General features: G+C 39.4%; 1 protein-coding gene across 1 annotated transcript in view; it reads right to left on the reverse strand.

The window, feature by feature from the left end:
- Positions 1–16,404, reverse strand: part of Neil3 (nei like DNA glycosylase 3) — a 52,169-nt gene extending 35,765 nt beyond the window's left edge. The window contains exons 1-2 of the mRNA XM_021219491.1: positions 16,084–16,404; positions 598–722 (exon numbers count right to left, since the gene is read on the reverse strand). Coding sequence (XP_021075150.1) covers positions 598–722; positions 16,084–16,239 — 281 coding nt within the window. The 5' untranslated portion in view covers positions 16,240–16,404. The remainder of the gene's footprint in view (positions 1–597; positions 723–16,083) is intronic.
- Between the last annotated feature and the right edge of the window lie 2,553 nt (positions 16,405–18,957).

Raw genomic sequence — 18,957 nt, forward strand, 5'->3', positions numbered from 1 at the left:
GAGAGAGAGAGAGAGAGAGAGAGAGAGAGAGAGAGAGAGAGAGAGAGAGAGAAAGGAAAGAGAGAGCTTGTCTTTGTCAATATATTATCTACATACTCCCATCAGAACCCTGAGATAATGGATGACTTAGTGCATCTGTCTGAAGTTTGTGAATTCTTTAAGTTCCCAAATTCCATGCAGAGCTTCAGACAAGGAAAGAAGACAGAAAAATACAAAAATCTAGCAATGAACTAAAAAACGAACTAGAGTCTGTCACAAATGCGAACTGACTTAGTTACCGAAAGTAGTTAACATTTGCTGAAAATCAAAACAGAGATGTGACTCTGGGGAACCAGAGGAGACCCACTGGCCTACTTATAGTGTTCTGTAGGAGACATAAATGGACAGGCCTACAAGTCATTGGGTACACGCATCACAGTGCATTCTTCTGGTGCTTATTTCTTTTCATAATAGAATCCCAGTCTTTCATATTGGAGCGCCCTTAACTCTGGAACACTTCCTACAAGATTAGATGTGAAACCTGGAAAGCTGCTAGCAAACCCTTCTATCCACATCAACACATGGAGCAGCATGGTGCATTGGACAGCTTTATCTTACCGTAAAGCTCTGGGGCCAAAGTACATCAGCAGCTCCTTCCCTAAGGTTTCCACGCCACTGTAAACATATCCATTAAACAGTCTCAAGAGTTTCCAGTCAGAATCCTTAGCATTCATTGGAGCAGCCTAGTAGAAAATAGATACATATTTAACACACACGCAAACTCACATATGCAAACTCTAAACACAATTACAATGCAATTCTTAATTCCAGTTCTATGATTCCTCGACCAGGTTCATTCCCAAAAGAAAAATGACCTCTAACAAGTCAAATAATGCAATCATCTATTTACATATATTTTGTCCAACTGCTATGAAGTCACTGGAAAGGAGAATGGCCATTTTTTAATTGAAAAATAAAAGTCACTGTAAATAATTGAGATGACCTTTTCCAAGACTATATTATGCATGTGTGCACGCATGAAAGTACAGGAAAGCCACGAGAATTGTAAAACTAACAGCTAGACTATAAAGCCTTCTATATAGAAACAAGTTCCTTGAAAGGGTATTCAGATTGGACTGCTAAAACTGATGGCTAAATTATGAAAACAGAAACTTTAACAGCACTGGTGAAGTTTTAGGCAAGTAAAGAATAGTTAAGTCCAAAACCCAGAATAAAAGAGAGAGACAGCAAAGCCAGCTTGTGGCTCAAGGACATTTAGGAAAGCTAATGAGTAAGACCTCCTCTTTGAATGGATTGTGGAAGATGAGAATTAGTCTGGCATCCAGAGTAGGGAGTCTAATTCAAGATCTGTCCCATAATGTTTATATTACGAAGATAATATTAACACAAAGGAAAGGGAATTCACTTTCTTCCCAAACCAAACAATATAGTTAGAATTGCAACTCATGTAATCACAAATATAATGTGAAACATAACTACAAAGTACAGATTCTTTTATGGGGGACGGTAGGAAGGGGATTTGTTTTAGATACTGATAGTGTTTGTTTTCCTAAACTTGGCAGTATGTATAGCGTTCCTTATATCATGCTTTATTGTTTAGAAATGATTCATAGGCATCATTTAATGAACTCAAAACACAATAAAAATATTAAACACACACACACACACACACACACACACACACACACACACACACACGTTGAAATAGGCTCCCAGCACCTAAAAACGAACTCACAACTAACCAATTCTAGAGGATCCTATACTTTTTTTCTGGTCTGTGTAGGCATATGACACACACAAGGTGCATATTCATAACATAGGTAAGACATTCATACATAGAAAATAAAAATAAATGCAATTTTACAAATGATAAAACAGGCACAGATGATAACCACATATTTTAAAGACTTTTAATATTATTTTTAGTGTGCTTGAGTGTGTATGTGGCAGTGAGGTAGGGTGGGGCGGAGGGGTAGTGGTCAAGGCCAAAGAGATTCTTGATCCTTTGGAGCTAGAATTATATACATTTTTACACATTTATTAGGCACCCGATGTGGGTACTGAAATCATACTCAGGTCCCTGTAAGAGCAGTAAAGTGTTCTTCATTGTGAGGGTTTCTATCCAAGTCCTAATCTATAGATTTTAAATTTTTGAAATTGTATTTATGTCCATCTATATGAGCTTAGACACGTGCGGATTCACAATTGCATACAAACGCACTGAGGTCAGAAGAGGGCCTCTGGTATCCTTTCCCTTATTCTGGCTGCTTTTCCTCTGAGTCAAGAGTCTTTCCCTGAACCCAAGGCTTGAGTTTGCTTAGCTAGGTTGGGAACCAGCAAACCCCAAAGATGTTCCTGTCTCTGCCTCCTCATGGCTGGACTGCAGACACTGGAAGGGACGCTTAACCAGGGGGGTGCTGAGATCTAAGTTCCGGTCCTCCTCAGTTGGCACCAAATGCTCTAAACAGTTCTAGCTCTGTCTTTCTGAACCACAACTACACACACACACACACACACACACACACACACAGACATACACAACACATTAGTATACCTTAACTTTTAATCTTGGATAATCTCTCATTCACTTCTAATTTCCTTTTTTTTCTTCTCAGAGGGCTAATGGTTGTTCAGAAGATTTTAAATAGCAGGGAAAAACATCTCTTGTCTTCAGTTTCAGGTGAAGTAATATTATCCCACAATTTTCAAACATTTAGTTTATGATTACATGTTATTCTAACTGCTTGTTATGTTTCTAGTCTTTATTTTATTAAGTTGGCCTTTGGTTTTTGTTTTTTTTAAAGGAAAGAAACTCTAGTATTTCTATTTGAGGATAGTAAGCAGATGTGTAAGGAGCTATGTAGCCATTCTTCCACTATTTGAGGTTGCAGTAGACATGAATGGGGCAGAATTTTCCACTGCCTAAAGTCAAAAGAACTCTAGAAGGATTTTAAGGCTGTCTTTTGTCTTTACTTATTCTTTTCCTTTAGGCCCTTTGTGTTGTTGTTGTTGTTGTTATTTTTGTTTGTTTGTTTGTTTTTTGAGATAGGGTCTCATTATGTAGCCTTGGCTATCTGGAATTATGATGATCAGGCTGTTCTCAATTTCACAAAAGTCCTCCTGTCTCATCCTTCCAAGAGCTGGTTATTAAAGATGTGTGCCACTACAACAGATTTCCTATCATTTGTGGTGAGTACCGGGGAATTAGTTTCGGGTTGAGAATGACTGATAAGCACATACAAACAATTTTGAAAGCAAAAACACTCAAATTCTTCATAAAGCACAGGAAGAACCTTGGAGATTCTAGCATCAGGAATCACTGGTCCAGTTGTTACCATATTCTTAGAACTTCTGCTTCTGAATTCTGTTCTGTTTCAGAAATGCCAAGGACAAGTCTTGGCTTGGAGAGGGGTTCTGAGAGAAGGGGTGTTTAAGAGCAGAGAAAAGAAGTGACTTGAAATCAAGTCATGGATCCAATGTGGCAGCCTATGGTCTACTGAGATAGCTTTGTGTGTAAGAGAGTGTGTGTGTATGTGTGTTCTGTTCTGCTATAGACAGCTTTTTTCTTCCTATTCTAAAAAACTCTCTAGTTGAGACAGCTCTCAATGTTAGTAAAAATTCTAAAACCTCTCTGTATAGCTCATGGGTTTTCTGACCAAAGTTAGAAAAGCTGCTATTAAAAAAATTGTTGGATTTTCTGACCAAGTCAGAAATTCTTTTAGAAAATTTCTAAAAGTAGTTCTTGAGTTTTCTGATCAAAATCGGAAAGCCAGAAAAATTCTAAAAGAGCTGTGTCCAATCTGGATAGCTGCTGGAAAACACTCTAAAAGACCTGTTTCAGCTCTCTAAGTAATTCTTGGGAATTCTGACCTCAGAAATCCTGTTAGGAAAAAAAAAATGTTGAAGAGCTGTGTTCCCTCTCTAGAGATCTCCAGATAGCTCAGCTCCTGCTAGAAAAAAGTTCTAAAGAAGAACTATCTCTTTCTGTTAGCTCATCTCATGTAGACCAAGAGCACAGATTTTAATTACATATCAACTCAGTCATTTATTCATTCCAGGTTCCCTTTTGATTATCCTATGGATGAGCATCCTGTGACCTCAGTCGCTTGATTCTTAGGAGACAGCAAGCATTTTTGTTTTGTTTTGTTTTGTTTTTTTGTTTTGTTTTTTGAGACAGGGTTTCTCTGTATAGCGCAAGCTGTCCTCAAACTCATAAATCTGCCTGCCTCTGCCTTCCAAATGCTGGGATTAAAGGCATGTGCCACCACTGCCCAGATCTTAAAAAAAAAAAAAAAAAAAAAAGCAAAAGAATTCAGAGATAGGCCTCCTTTGGTTAAACATAGACAATAAGCTAGCTGGGGGCTCGGGGGCAGAAGGGAACCCCATCCTGGAATTACCATTCCAACCTTGTCTGGACCTAAATTTGCTCTATCCCAGGCTGACCTGGAACTCAGAAATCTGCCTGTATTTATATCTGCCTGTTTCTGTATCTTTCTGACAAGCTTGCTCATAGTATGGCTGCCTCTGTTCTTTTTAGGTCTGTGAAACTCCTTATACAATTTATACTGCATCCTTATGTTTTTGCATAATTGAGAAATTACATATTTTCGAACTCACGTTTTTTGAGTTCTTTCCTACAGCCTTAAGGGCTGTACTGAAGGTCCCAGGGCTTACTATTTCACTGAGACACAGACACATACTAGACTCCTGGACAGTGCTGTCTCTATTTTAATAGAGTCATTAACATTAACAGGGAGGACACTCCTCAGAGGAATGTGAAATATATACATTATTATGCAAATAAGCCTTACACCCATAGCAGCCATCAGTACTCATGGAGGCCAATGCCCCCCTGTTGGCCCTGTCCCAGGGACAGGAGCCATTTCATTCCACCCCCACTAAAGCCATGCCAGACTCTGCACAAAAAATGAACTCAAGGATTTATGAATGACTGATTATCAAGTATTAGCAAGGCAGACTAGAGTACTCAGTGAAGGGAAAATATTTATTCACATCAGCTTTGTTTGTATAAATGACTATATAACTGTCCTAAATTGATAAACAGGAAGAGTCTTGCTGTTGTGTCCTGGAGTCTCTAAGCCACTTACATAGACTTCAAGCCAAGTATAGACTACAGTAGCAGATTTCAAGGTAGGTTCCTATTGCAACAAATTAGTAGGTACAAAGGTTTTTAAGCTAGCCAGGACCTTTTTAAGATGATGAAATACAAAGCAGACATATATCTATTATGAGTAACTTTTATATAAGTATAGACTAGGCCATATTTTCAGGATCCCAGATTAAAGTCTAACTTTAATTTTAATTTTTCACTTATAATTTTCACTTATAAATTAATGGATCAGAACCGTGATTTTCCACCATTCCAATGTCAATTACCTCTTATCCAGAAGTTATAACCATAGATACCCTCTGAAATATTCTATTAGAGCTTCCAGCAAAGTGTCAGTGGTGAACAATTTCCCATTTAATACACACACACACACACACACACACACACACACACACACACACAGATACACACACACACACACACATATATATATATATATATATATATATATATATATATATATATATACACAAATATACATATGAATGCACACATACTACCCACACTCATGTCTGTCAGGTTCCCCCTGTACTTGATTCAAAGAAAAATAGCTACTTGTGCTTTGAGCTCATCTGGCCCGATGTTTTTACAAGTTAAATATCATACTTACCATCTTCCCAATATCTGACCAATTACAAATCCTTTCATAAGCTACCACATTGCTGCTCTTTACCTTAGTATACTATACCACATCGCCCGTCTTCCCTTCCCTACATGGGAACACACATAATTGGATGGTTCCCACTACCCATCTACCCTCTGCCAAACTTCTTTCCTTCTTTCCCTCACCCAGTTCTGACTTCACCTAGGTGTAGAATGGCTCTTGACAAAGGCTCAAGTGCTGTCACAATGCCAAATAAAATAGTCAATGAGTCCTAATTGTCTCATGTGAAGTCTCCTCAAATTGCTAAATTAACAGCTTTGACAAGAACTTATATCATTTACATAAAAACTGTAGAAGCCAACGACTATGATAGTTCATGTTATTCTTTTTGCTCTGTCTACAACTGACATCCTTTGACAAGCAAAGTGGTACGTGAAATCTAGAAAGACAACTCCTTCTATTATAAATCACCGATTCATGGCTGTTTAATTGGAATAGTTCATTTCAGAAAAGTTTATTGACTTCCTTGTATATTTCAGGCTGTGTTCTAGAGACTGGACGTATATCTGTTAAGTAAAACAAATTAGATTACTCCACACTGTAGAGTTTATACTCTAGCAGAGGAAAAGGCAATGGAAGGAGTGGAGGAACAAGGTTGGGGGCAGAGGGTACAGGAGATTGCAGTTTTAAGGGGGGATGGGGGGTACCATAATCTCATTGGGGAATTGGCATTGGATCAAGTTTTAAACGACATAAGGGAGTGATCCATGACTTTGGAAAGTGCAGTGACAACGCAATGCCTTTCTCGTGTCACAGGCTGGGGTGGCCACAGCACAAGGACCAGTGGGATGAGATAAGTGAGATTTGACGTATAAAAGCAATCAGATTGTGTGGGCCGAGGACCAATTTAAGGAGTGGCTTTTTCTCCGTAATGGAGTAGAACAATAATATGAGCTACATTAGTATTTAAAATGCACTCAGTGCCTGCTAGATAGAATCTTGGCTGAAGGAATTCAAGGTAAAAGCCTGAATATTACTTATGAGACATCTGCAAAGATCCAGCTGAGAAACACAAGGATCTGGACCAGTAAGATGTAGCATACTGAAAATGGACACATTTTTAAATAGATTTTGAAAGTCCAACAAGTATTTGCAGACAAACTGAAGGAGGAACAGGAGAGAGTCAGAGATCCAAGATGATGAGTTTGGGTCCTGAATAACAAGAAAGAAAAGTTACAGAGAGACCCGAGGGAAGCAGAGAAGAAAGGAAAAGCAGGCTTGGTTTTAAGGCATGTTAAAGTTGAGGTATCTCTTAGGAAAACATCAAGAAGATAAATATGGGATTCTGGGGTTTGAGAGATAACTGAGCTTGGAGATATAAATTTCGTTTAGTGTTCTGCAGAGAAACTGTCTAAATCAGTGATGTTAAATGAGATAGAACGGACTCTGTACAGATAAACAGCACAGGCACGAGGTCTAGGGTCCTCCAGAGTCAAGCTGTCGGGAGGAGGCAGAACCGGCTATGGCTTCTGATGTCCAGAAAAGAGTACCGAAAGCAACACAGGAGCAAGTGGGCAGCTAGCAAGGCAAGCGCAAAACCCAGCAAGGGAGGCATCCCAGGGGCACCTCGCAAATGATTTCAAGGAAGAGGACACGCCAAAGGCCGAGGACACGCCAAAGGCCGCCGACAAACCCAGTAAGACAGAGTCTGAGCTTCGACCCTGGACTCAGCCACGCAAGAGTAATCCACAGACAGAGAATTAGGGATAGAAGAATGGCAAAAGCCTGATTAGAGTAGGAGGACTGAGGGAGCGTAGAAAACAGCAATGGCTGCAGAAGGCAGAGCAAATTGACAAAGTATAAAATATAGACACGGGGAACATGAGAGGAAAGGGAGACGGGCACCTCTGTGCTTGTTGTGAGATGACTCATGTCCGTCTATGGCTGGCAAAGACTCTGTAACGGAAAGTGATCGCAGAGCAGCCGCAGCACTATTTTTTAAAAATCAAGAAAGAAGGTTCAAGGTCACACACAGTTTAATATCAGGATGGAGGGCAGAGGATACAGGTATAAATGGGAGTCGGTATGAAGTCATGCATTGCTGTTTATCTACTGATTGATTACGTTCTCTGAGTAAACTAGGAAATAAGATCATCCACTAAGGGAAATGCGGGCGGGAATGCGGATCCTCAACAATTCCATGCAGTATGTGATAATGTTACTCCAACTCATCATTCTCAGGTTGAAGCCAATGTCCTCGTACAAACGGTGCCACCGGCTCCATCCTATCATCTGAAATCTGCCAAAAGCCATCTATACGAAGACAAGGCATGGAAATCTCACTGGATAACACACAAGGTGCTCCTCCTTATCCCAACTAAATCTCATTACTTAATAGTTCTAATGTCACTGAAAGAAAATGCTCTGATTTAACTAGATAAGTCACTTATTTAGTGACTTTTGCTTACCCACATTTAACTCTCCCCATTTTGATTTTTGGATCATGTAGATTCTGAAAACCTGGCTAGTCTCTGACAGAGGTTTTATAGCTGATGAGGACAACTGTCCCACTGTCAGAACTCTTTAATTCAGCTCTTTAATGTGCTGCTGTTTGTTTTAATTAAAGAACCAAAATATTTATTAGTAAAATGCACATCTAATTTTGGTGTCTTTTAATGCTAAACCACTATATGATACATATATTTCATATATTTGAAATACATGATATACATATATTTCAAGAGGAACCTATAGAAAATAAAAGGGCAAATATGAGTTTTAACGGAAGTCTGAACATTTTGCCCCAATATTAAAATACCCAAGGCTCCAATACTACCTGTTAGGGACAGATCTAATTGTCTTCATACTGATGATTTTTCCAGATAACTTCTAACCATATGCTAGGTGACTATATAGAATGTACAAAATGGACAATATGGCGCCATGTATACTCTATACAAAGCACGAAGAACACCACACTCGGGGGGGGGGGGTAATTTCAACAAATTCTTGTGCCTTGTACTCCTAAACACACACACACACACACACACACACACACACACACACACACACACACACAGTATATTAATCACTCAAGGCAGTAAAGGTTGTCCTAGAGCTTCAATCAGTGCATCTACTTTTAACTATCAGAAATTGCAGAAAGATCTGAACATGAAAATTGTGTCCATTTAGTATTATAAAGTCAAGGCTTGCTGGATTGTCCTTCAAACCTTTATGAACAGTGGACTATATACTTATCAACAACTCGGACCATATGCCCTTGCAAATCAATTCTGTTGTGCCTAGGAGGAGGAATCCAAAAATATAAAGGCCAATATGCTTAAAATGCATGAGACCATTATATATCTTCACACAGCTGTCAGTGTGAAGTGAAATATGTTGTTGTGGCTGAGAGAGCCTCAGAAAGCCTCAAACAAAATCCTTAAAGGTATAATACATGTCTCGCTTGCTCTACTGGTATTTTATCCCATTCTCCATAGCCCAAAACAATATACATTATGACATCAAATAAAAATTGAAAAGTTATGAAATTAAAGGTTCTACCAGGTTAAAAAAAATGTTTACAGCCCAATGAACATCAAAGTATAATGTAGGTGATAGCAGAAGGGCAGGCCAACGGATGACAGAGATGGGGAAATATTTATTTATGGAAAAGCAATGACCTGAAACTATCAAATGACTTCAGCACAGCAGAAAGTCACCCAGCCATCGATGCTGTGACCTTAGCTTGAATAGGTTTTTAAAAAATTGGCTTTTTTCTTTTTAACCTGATGAGGTATTTGGGAATTAAAGTAAAATGTTAGTTCCTTCCTTATATACATAGTCTGTAAACCTCTCTTCCATATGTCTCTGTGTGTGTGTGTGTGTGTGTGTGTGTGTGTGTGTGTATACAGTCTGTGAACTTTTCTGGCTCTCACATTTCCCTATTTGCCTACCTGTAGATCTGAATAATCTTGAGGCTTTCTGCTGGACACACTTAACATAGATTTTCTTAGCCACTGCCATGCACGTATTATGCTGAATTATTGTGTATCTGTGACTTTATTTCTTCTCTATCTATATAAGTTCCCTGGGGACAGTGACTCTGTTTAGCTAATATCCCCAAGGGCTTTTCACAATGTCTGGGGATATTTGAACACTTGTGGAATTAAATAGGCCCATTGTCCCTTTCCTCTTAAAACCTGGACTGGATTGAAAATATAGGACTTCTGTCTCCACCACCATGCCCTTTTTACAATTACTATAACCAAAATTCTTGCCAAAAAGAAAACAAAAAAAGAAGAAGAGAAAAGAAATCTTTTATTTTCTAATTATGCACAGTAGAAACCACAATTCTCATTCATATCAAATGCTATATGGAAGTTAATATCTATGCCCACTCCCTCATGTTTCCCATAAAGGAGAGAATTTTATACACCACGGTCTCTTTTCCAATCAGATTTGCTCATGGTTAGCAACCAATCCCAAAGAACCCCATCCCACTGTGCCTTTAGCTTCTGACAAGTCCATTTGGCATTCAATGACTTTTACAAATTGTATAATGGTCTTTAAAAGGACTGAGGTATTCCATATTTGAAGGAAAATTATATGTAAAGATCGTTTTTTAAATTTGGGTTAGCCGTTATACAGATGCTTTTCCCAAGACACTGTCATTTTTAAGTAATCAACTATGCATAACACTCAGGACAGGATAAAATGTCACTTATGCTTGAGTATGTATCACAAGTTTTACTGCTTCTTCTGCACCAGCTCGTTTTATGAGCTTCTGCCTACAGACTGGACAAGGCTGTTACAATAAACCTAAGACATTTACAAGATATTCGCTTGTCCTGCTGTGGAATCTAAGGTTATCACCTCTTTCTATAAGCTTCCACTGCCCAGACAAATTCAAAAATTAATTTCCAGAAGGCTATTATCTTTGCTATAACTATACGCAATTGCCCAATACGTACTTGACTTTCTCATGTTGACCCTTATAATCCTGTTACTGTGTTATTTGAACATTTGAACCTTTTCTTTCTTTGTCTGAAATAGAGATGAGAATCTCCGTTGCCACAATTTTAAGTATGATTGAGTAGGGTTCACCTTCCCATTTTCAAGTGGCTTAATAATATGAAATCTTCAAAACAACATATATTTTCAGAGACAGCACATGATTTATTGCGCTGATTACCATTTATCTTGCCTCTCCATGGGTGAACTGGGAAGATGAACTTTCCAGAGCAGAATAAGACCTTTTTCCTAGACAAATGTTTTGACTCTCATTTAGTTGCATATTCTTGCCACAGAGAATGTCCCGTTCACTTTCATAGTCTCAGTAATATATGTTTTTAAATTATGGGTTACTTGTCTATCAATCTAAATCCTCCAAACCCCTAATTTCAAAAATAGTTCCTAGGATCCAAAATAATGTCTTTAGGACCATGCACGGAAATGTGTTCAATACCCTTGGTGACTTTTGTGGAGTCTAAATCCTCTGTACCTCACCTGACGATATAAAGAAGCAAACACACCTCATAAAGGAGGGCATTCTAACATACTCTAACAAAATTGGGTCTGCTAAGAAAGCTATGCGCCAGGAAAAAGAAAAGGGGTGGGGTGCAATCACAAGAATGTTTATTTTGCTAACTACTAAGCTGGGAGCTTTCAGGTCCTCTAACTTAACCTTGATCAAATAAAGTAAGGCGATGTACTGGCTAGCTTTGTGTCAACTTGACACAGCTGGAGTTATCACAGAGAAAGGAGCTTTAGTTGGGGAAATGCCTCCATGAGATCCAGCTGTAAGGCATTTTCTCAATTAGTGATCAAGGGGGGAGGGCCCCTTGTGGGTGGTGCCATCTCTGGGCTGGTAGTCTTGGTTCTATAAGAGAGCAGGCTGAGCAAGCCAGTGGAAGTAAGCCAGTAAAGAACATCCCTCCATGGCTTCTGCATCAGCTCCTGCTTTCTGACCTGCTTGAGTTCCAGTCCTGCATCCTTTGGTGATCAAAAGCAGTATGGAAATGTAAGCCAAATAAACCCTTTCCTCCCCAACTTGCTTCTTGGTCATGATGTTGTGCAGGAATAGAAACCCTGACTAAGACAGGCGAGTATAAGCATCTCCAGATGAGGATGGAGCAAAAGTAAAGATGAGCAGATGTTCTTCACAGTATCTGGAATAGTGTTGGATCAAAGCTACAACAGTCACAGACACTGATGACTCTCATTCGAAGGAAAAAAAAAATAGAACTACTTTGTTACCCTTCATTTCCTGAGTCCGGTGGGTACTAGTAATGACCTTGCATCTCCAGGAAAGTCATTATCAGTATCCACTTAAAAGGCAAAAGGAGATGATGCATGCTCTATAAAACATATAGGAAACCCAATTGGATATTTAATTAACTCATTCATTCAGATAAAAGGCAAGAAAGATATCTATGTGATTTTTTTTTCTAATTTTTATGAGGGGAAACTTTTAATGTGGGTCATCTGTACTTTGACATAGTAGATGTCTTCCAATGATACGTACAACTAAAGGTTCATATAGTCATAATAAGAGACTCCAGTTATACTCTTAAAAAACAATTCTGAGTCATTTTACATTATCCAAAGTTTGCTTTTCCCTATCCATTCAATTTATATTTAAATGCCTACTTTGTTCCTGATACTCTAAAGGATATTATAGATGATTAAGTGTAGGTAACATAGTACATACATGTATGAAATCTTACGGAAACATCAGAATAATCAGTGCATGTTTCAAACTGATCAATGCTTATAAATAGACTGTTTCGTTTTTGTGGGAGGGGATTAAAAAACACATGCAGATTACACACTGATTTCACTAAAATATCATAACCACCCAACAATTACAATTGGTAGATTGACTCCTCAAAGCTGATTAGCCAGACATGTCATTTGCATTCTGATATTGTTTCTTATCATACGGTCCCACAAGCTCCAGCAGAGTTGGATGCAGTGTGCTTGCACAGTTGCTTGGTTTTACACCGACAAGACAGTGGGCCACAACTTAGAGAAGTGTGCGGATGACTGGCAGATGCCAAGATCTTCTACAGCGAGCATTCTTCCAAATAAGAATCAGTTATCACAGAAGGGGGGGGGGATTAGTGGCTTTTCTATGGGCTCTAAACTAGAACAAAGAGAAATGCCATATGATAAACAGACTAAATACTTCACGCTGGCAGTAGCTCCCGAGGTAAGATATTTTATGTTGGTTTTTGGAATAATGATTATCTGAAGTTTGAATCTTTTATTTTAAGGGGCCACTTAATATTTCTTTAGCTCTCCTTTGTTATTTTTCATATTTATTACACTGTAAAGAATACAGTATGCAATTATTTTTAAATGCTGCTTTGAGAAAACTAATCATTTCAAGCCAGTAGTAGAAACATTAAATAGCTTTAGTTCTTTGGCCAATATGCCTAAGAAACCAGGGATCATCTGTTACAATAATGATCTTGCCAGAAGTTTGTGACAATGGTCCATATTTTAATGAAATTTAATATGGATCCAACATTGCTCTCAAAGGCAAAAGGCTGTTGATATTTATAAAGGTTATTATTATGCTTTTTAGATCAAAGGCCCAGAAAATGAAGCCACAACAGAGTATTTAGAATTCTACTGAAAGCCACATTATTAATGCCATATTGATTTTCAATCCAATGTCAATGGAAGCGGATCCTTCCTTCTAATCACACAGCTCTATTCCAATAATTAGTTCCTCTTTCTATTAAGGCATTATCCATAATAGCTTTAGATGCAGGGCTATTTATTTGTGGAATATAGCTTAGTGAGTATAGTGTTGCCAAGTGAATCTAATCGTTGCTCAACCATTAATAAAGCACTTACAGGAGGCTATCTAGATGTACTCTCTGGTGCATCTGAACACAGAAATGAAGAGGAGAATTATCAGAGCAGATAATTGACTGTGGTGAACAAAATTTAAATGGTGGAGGACACCGCCAAAACCCAAGGTCATACTTCTTTAGTTAATAAGGATCGCTATCACATATAGGGCTTATGGCATACAATGCAGTAACCACTCCATTACTGAATCTTTTATTACTGAGAGTGGCTATAAGATACATAAAAGCCTGAAGGGAGATCAAGCCTTGGCCCAACACCTTACTATAAGCGACAGTGCTCAATGGATTTAAACTCACCTTGAGCCCTACGCTCCTTTTCTGGTAGCATTAGGTTGATCTTTATTGTAGAATTATTCTTTCTCATGACTAACTGTACTTCATGTTTTGTCCCGAAATATTTAAAATAAATTTAGAATGAATGATTACTACTATTTTCTCTAAATTCCAATGAGGTGACTATGAAAAACATAATCTTGGTTTCTTGCAACGGGAATCTTACTTTTACAAATAGTAACTTTCCATGAATAAATTTTTATAGAAAAAAAAAAAACAGATTTTATTTTACCAGTAACTAGCAAAGAGCTTATCACACAACATTACTGTTGAATGACATAAATCATGGCATCAGTGAGGGAGGATGTTCGGATCTTAGGCATTGCTCAGTACAACAGTATTTATTTCTAAACTAGTGGCTGGCTGACTTCACCTGATTTCTACCACCAGCAGTTAAACCTAAGCTCCTCACCTGGGTCACTGCAATGCCTTCTTGAGATTTCTTCCCCTGTTTTCTTCTTTGATATACAGGGTTCTAGCCAAACTATAAATAAATCTTAACAACCATTCAAGATTTCTCATGATGCCCAAGATAAAGCCCGGAAGGTGGCCCATTGGAGATGGCTCAGCAGGCAAAGGAACTTGCCACTAAGGCTGAAGACGTGAGTTTGGTTTGGTCCCTGGAACCCACATGGGTAGAAGAGAAAGTTGTCCTGACCTCTACATGTGCTGTCACACACACACACACACACACACACACACACACACACAACTACATTCAGCCACACAAACAATACGCACAAATATAAGATCCAACTCCAAAAACCAAAGTCCCAATTGTGGTATGTGGAGTTCTTTATAATTTACCCATCAGCTTTAATATCAGACCACCTTCAGATCTCCTCCTTTTACGTACACACTGGCTTTCTTTCAGGCCCTTGAACACCATTCTTCTGCATAAGTGGGCCACTTTCATCTCAGGAACTCTAAATCTCTTATGCCCCCTTTACACATCAGCTCTGTTGCCTCCAGAGGGAGACTTCCCTGGTCTCTCTGTATGTCCTAAGAACCACACACTTCCTCTGAGAACTTATTACTTTGTACTTCACTGTGTTACCCTTTATTGAACGGCCATGCATTTTCCCAGCTACAACATAAAGACAAATGTATTTTCGCCCTCCTGTACTTTGAGAGTGTACAAAATTTTGCTGAATAAGTGATCTTCGTCAAAACTACTACTTTAGAGAAACCATTAACATAGATCTCTATAGTACTGAAATAATTTCAAGAAACATAATTTTTAAAGAAGTACACAGCACTTGTTGACAAACCAAGTCAAAATAAACAGAAGCATAACTGTTAAAAGATCCAAACCTTTTTTTTTTACTCCCTCAGCTGGAAAATACATCTTCCTTGTTTCTTTCAAGTTGGGAGCATATGCTAATTTCATAGTAGGCAACTTCTTTCCTAGACCAAAGGTTATGAGGGAGCTTTGCAGGAGAAATTGAAGAACAGCACAATATTGCATGTATCCATGAAATACAATTAACCACACATCTAAAGGGCTTTAAAAGCCTGGTCGTTTAATCAGAATATTTTTAGTATAGTTCTAAGTTCTTACCAAATAACTATCCAGCCATCAGCAATGTATGCCTGAGTGGCAAACTGTGCTGCGATTTGCTTTCAAAAGAAATAAATTCACTTAAGGAAACCAGAACTAGCTTTTACTGCCCCTTCATTAGATGGCAATATTCAGCTGAGTGAGATTTTTAGTGCTAAATTTTCCATGTGCAACGTTAGAATTATATACTACTGATCAACCGCAGAGTTTGGGGCTGGAAAAGGGCCAGAATTCTATGTCACAAGTTCAGACTCACAACGTGGAAAGAAAAATATACCAGGCTTCGCACAAATCTGATGATAACGTCAGTGAATGTGGACGGTAAACAGCAGAAAGCATCTTTTGCTGACTGCCTGTTAAGGGGGTTGGAACAAAACACCTTCGGTGGATCTAGCACTGGCACTGTTAGACAGCTTCTAGAGCTAAGACTCACTTCTTAGGTTACATAAATGTCGGGAAACACAGGCTCTAGGCCACGGGAACCAGAGTAGATTGGGGATCCCAGACCTTGGGTGGTGTTTTTACTCCATTTCTCGCTGCAGCTTCCACGCAGGACACAGGACTGACTTACCGAGGTAGCGACATCAGCCGGGGAGGCTGCAGGGGACGTGGCAGGGCCCACGAGGCTCTGCAGAGCTGTCCCCTGCACGCCAGTAACCGCCTGCCCCGGTAGCACTCGTGCCCGGATCTTCTCTCCATTCAGTGTACATCCCGGCCCTTCCACCATCTCTGTAGCCTGCCCGGAACCCCTGCTAGTTTCAAGGCCTGACTGGAAAACAACCAGGCAACTTCACTTTCCTGCTGATACACACTGGGCGGGAAGGAAGTTCAAATCTCCCGCGCGTCCCGCCCAGGCCACGCCCAGCCTAGGGCTCGCCCACCAGAACACCCCGCCCATCTGCGTCCAGGCCCCGCCCAAGTGGTGCGGACCGGACTCTGCTCAGGGATCCAGCCAGCCCACAGGACTCAGGGCTCTGCAGGTCTCACACTTGTCTGTCATCAGTCTTCTTGTGGAGCCAGTGCACAGTGAAAGGAGTCACAGAACCCAGCTCAGAGTAAGAACTCAGGAAACTGGGAGTTGAAGACTAGAAACTACGTTCGAGCTACACAGCCCATACTTTTTGAGCTGAAATCAATCACATTAAAACAACTTCAAGTTTGTGGTTTCATAAAAGCCCAGCACTGTACTGAAGTAAAAGTGGAAAACTAAATGTGAAGATTTGTCTAGTTGGCTTTCCAGCGTGGGGTGATGAATGGTTACGTTTGTCTACATCAGACTGTCTGGACTCTGTATTCTGTTAACTCAAATTCATTTCTGATCTCTGTCCTTTGATGGAGAAAAGTCTGAAATAGCCCTCTCCCTTTCACCTTTGTATTGTTTATTGCTATCTGAAGAATGACATCATTTGTTATTTAGAAGTTTCTGTGAGTCAGAAGTTGGCAAAGTCCAGCTGGGTGGTTCTGGCTCCCCAGTTCTCTAAAGGTTACAAGGTAGGTTTGGTTGTAGCTAGGAGATCCTCTTCCAAGAGGTTCATTTACATGGGCTGGTAGCAAGAGCCCTTATAGTTCTTGCCATAGACCTGCTTAGCTGTTCTCACAACGTGGTTGCAGATCACACCAAAGGAAAAACACAATTGCAATACAACTTATTACCTAGCAGCTGTTGTAACCTGTGAGTTACAATCCCTTTGGGGGTCAAATGATACTTTCACGGGGGTCACTTAAGATCGTTGGAAAACACAAATATTTACATTACAATTCATAACTGTAATTATTGTAGTAACAGCTTCTGTGTGAACAGTAATTCTTTCAGTAATTTTTTTTTGTTTATTTGTTTGTTTGACTTTTTTTTTTTTTTTTTTTTGAGACAGGCTTTCTCTGTACCTGACTGTCCTGGAACTCACTCTGTAGATCAGGCTGGCCTTGAACTCAGAAATCTGCCTGCCTCTGCCTCCCAAGTGCTGGGATTAATGGCATGTGCCACCACTGCCCTGCTCTAAAATCTACTGGAAACATTTAAATGACTTGAATCTTCTGATGTTTTCAATAAAATAGTCCTGGATGGAGTAGCACTATTAGGAGGTATGACCTTGATGGAGGAGATGTGACCTTGCTGGAGAAAATCTGCCACTGTGGAGTAGGCGTTTTGAGGTTTCAAATGCTCAACCTAAGCCTGGTGTGAAACACATCCAGTCTCCTACTGACTGCCTTCAGATCAAGATTTAGAACTCTTGGCTCCTCCAACACCATATATGCTTGTGTGCCATGCTTCCTGCCGTGAATCATCATGGACTGAACCAATGAAACTGTAAGCCTGCTCCAATTAAACGTTTTCCCTTGTAGGAGCTGCCTCTGTTGTGGTGCATTTTGACAGCAATAAAACCCTATGACATTGGGTCAACATGATGTCTAAGAGAGTAAAGGCACTTGCCACCAAGCCTGCTGACCTCAGTTCAATGCCTCAAACCTACCAAGGAAGGTTTGAGGTGTCCTATAAGGTGTCCTCTAATCTGCACATGTGACTGTGGCACTGTGGCATGAACTTGTCCTCAGATACACACACACACACACACACACACACACACTAAGTAGATTTAGAAGATATGAGAATACTAATTATTATCATTGAGCCTGATATCATTACTAAATTTTTCTTTCTACCTTTGCATATGTGTCAAATACGTAATCTCATCTTTTGTGTTATGATATAGAAGGAATCACTCACTTGATATAGTCATCTGACCTATACTCCCAGAGCCATCAGCTAAGTTTACGATTCTTTATAAATATCTAGTCCTACATATTTTGTATTTTGCTTCCAAAAAATGATGGAGATGCTTTGGTATATTGCTTATTGTTCTGAATTTTGGGAAAACTCTGTAAATTCCAGGAATTTAGTTCCATTTTATTTCCCAGAATAGATTTTGTGCTTTCTGTGTCTTCTTTTTTGTGGTAATTCCAAAGTTTTATCTACCTATATTTCTACTTATCACCTATCTATCTATCTATCTATCTATCTATCTATCTATCTATCCATCCAGTCAGAGGACTAGAACCAATAGTGTACCTATATCAAAAGTGAATTGATTAAATTGGCTTACACAATTCAGAATAGGTAATCCAGCAATGGCTGTCTTCACACTGGAGAGACCAAGAACCCTTTAGCTTTTCAGACCACATGAGGCCAGATATTTTAGCAGTCCTAATCTGACACTGAAGACCTGGAGGAATCCCAGAGAGTCACTGGTTTTGAGTCTGTATTGGAAACCCAAAGAAGTTGGGTTCTGGTGTCGACGAAGATGATGTCACTGCAGCAGCACCAATGGCAATGATAGCATTTTAGTAGATGGACAAGACCTGAAGGCAAGCTGTAACTAAGCAAAAGCTTGTCTCTTGGACTTTCCTATATCTGGGCCACTGGAAGGTATTGTGTACATTTATGGTT

The sequence above is a fragment of the Mus pahari genome, chromosome 19 (assembly GCF_900095145.1).
Source record: "Mus pahari chromosome 19, PAHARI_EIJ_v1.1, whole genome shotgun sequence".
NCBI lineage: Eukaryota > Metazoa > Chordata > Mammalia > Rodentia > Muridae > Mus > Mus pahari.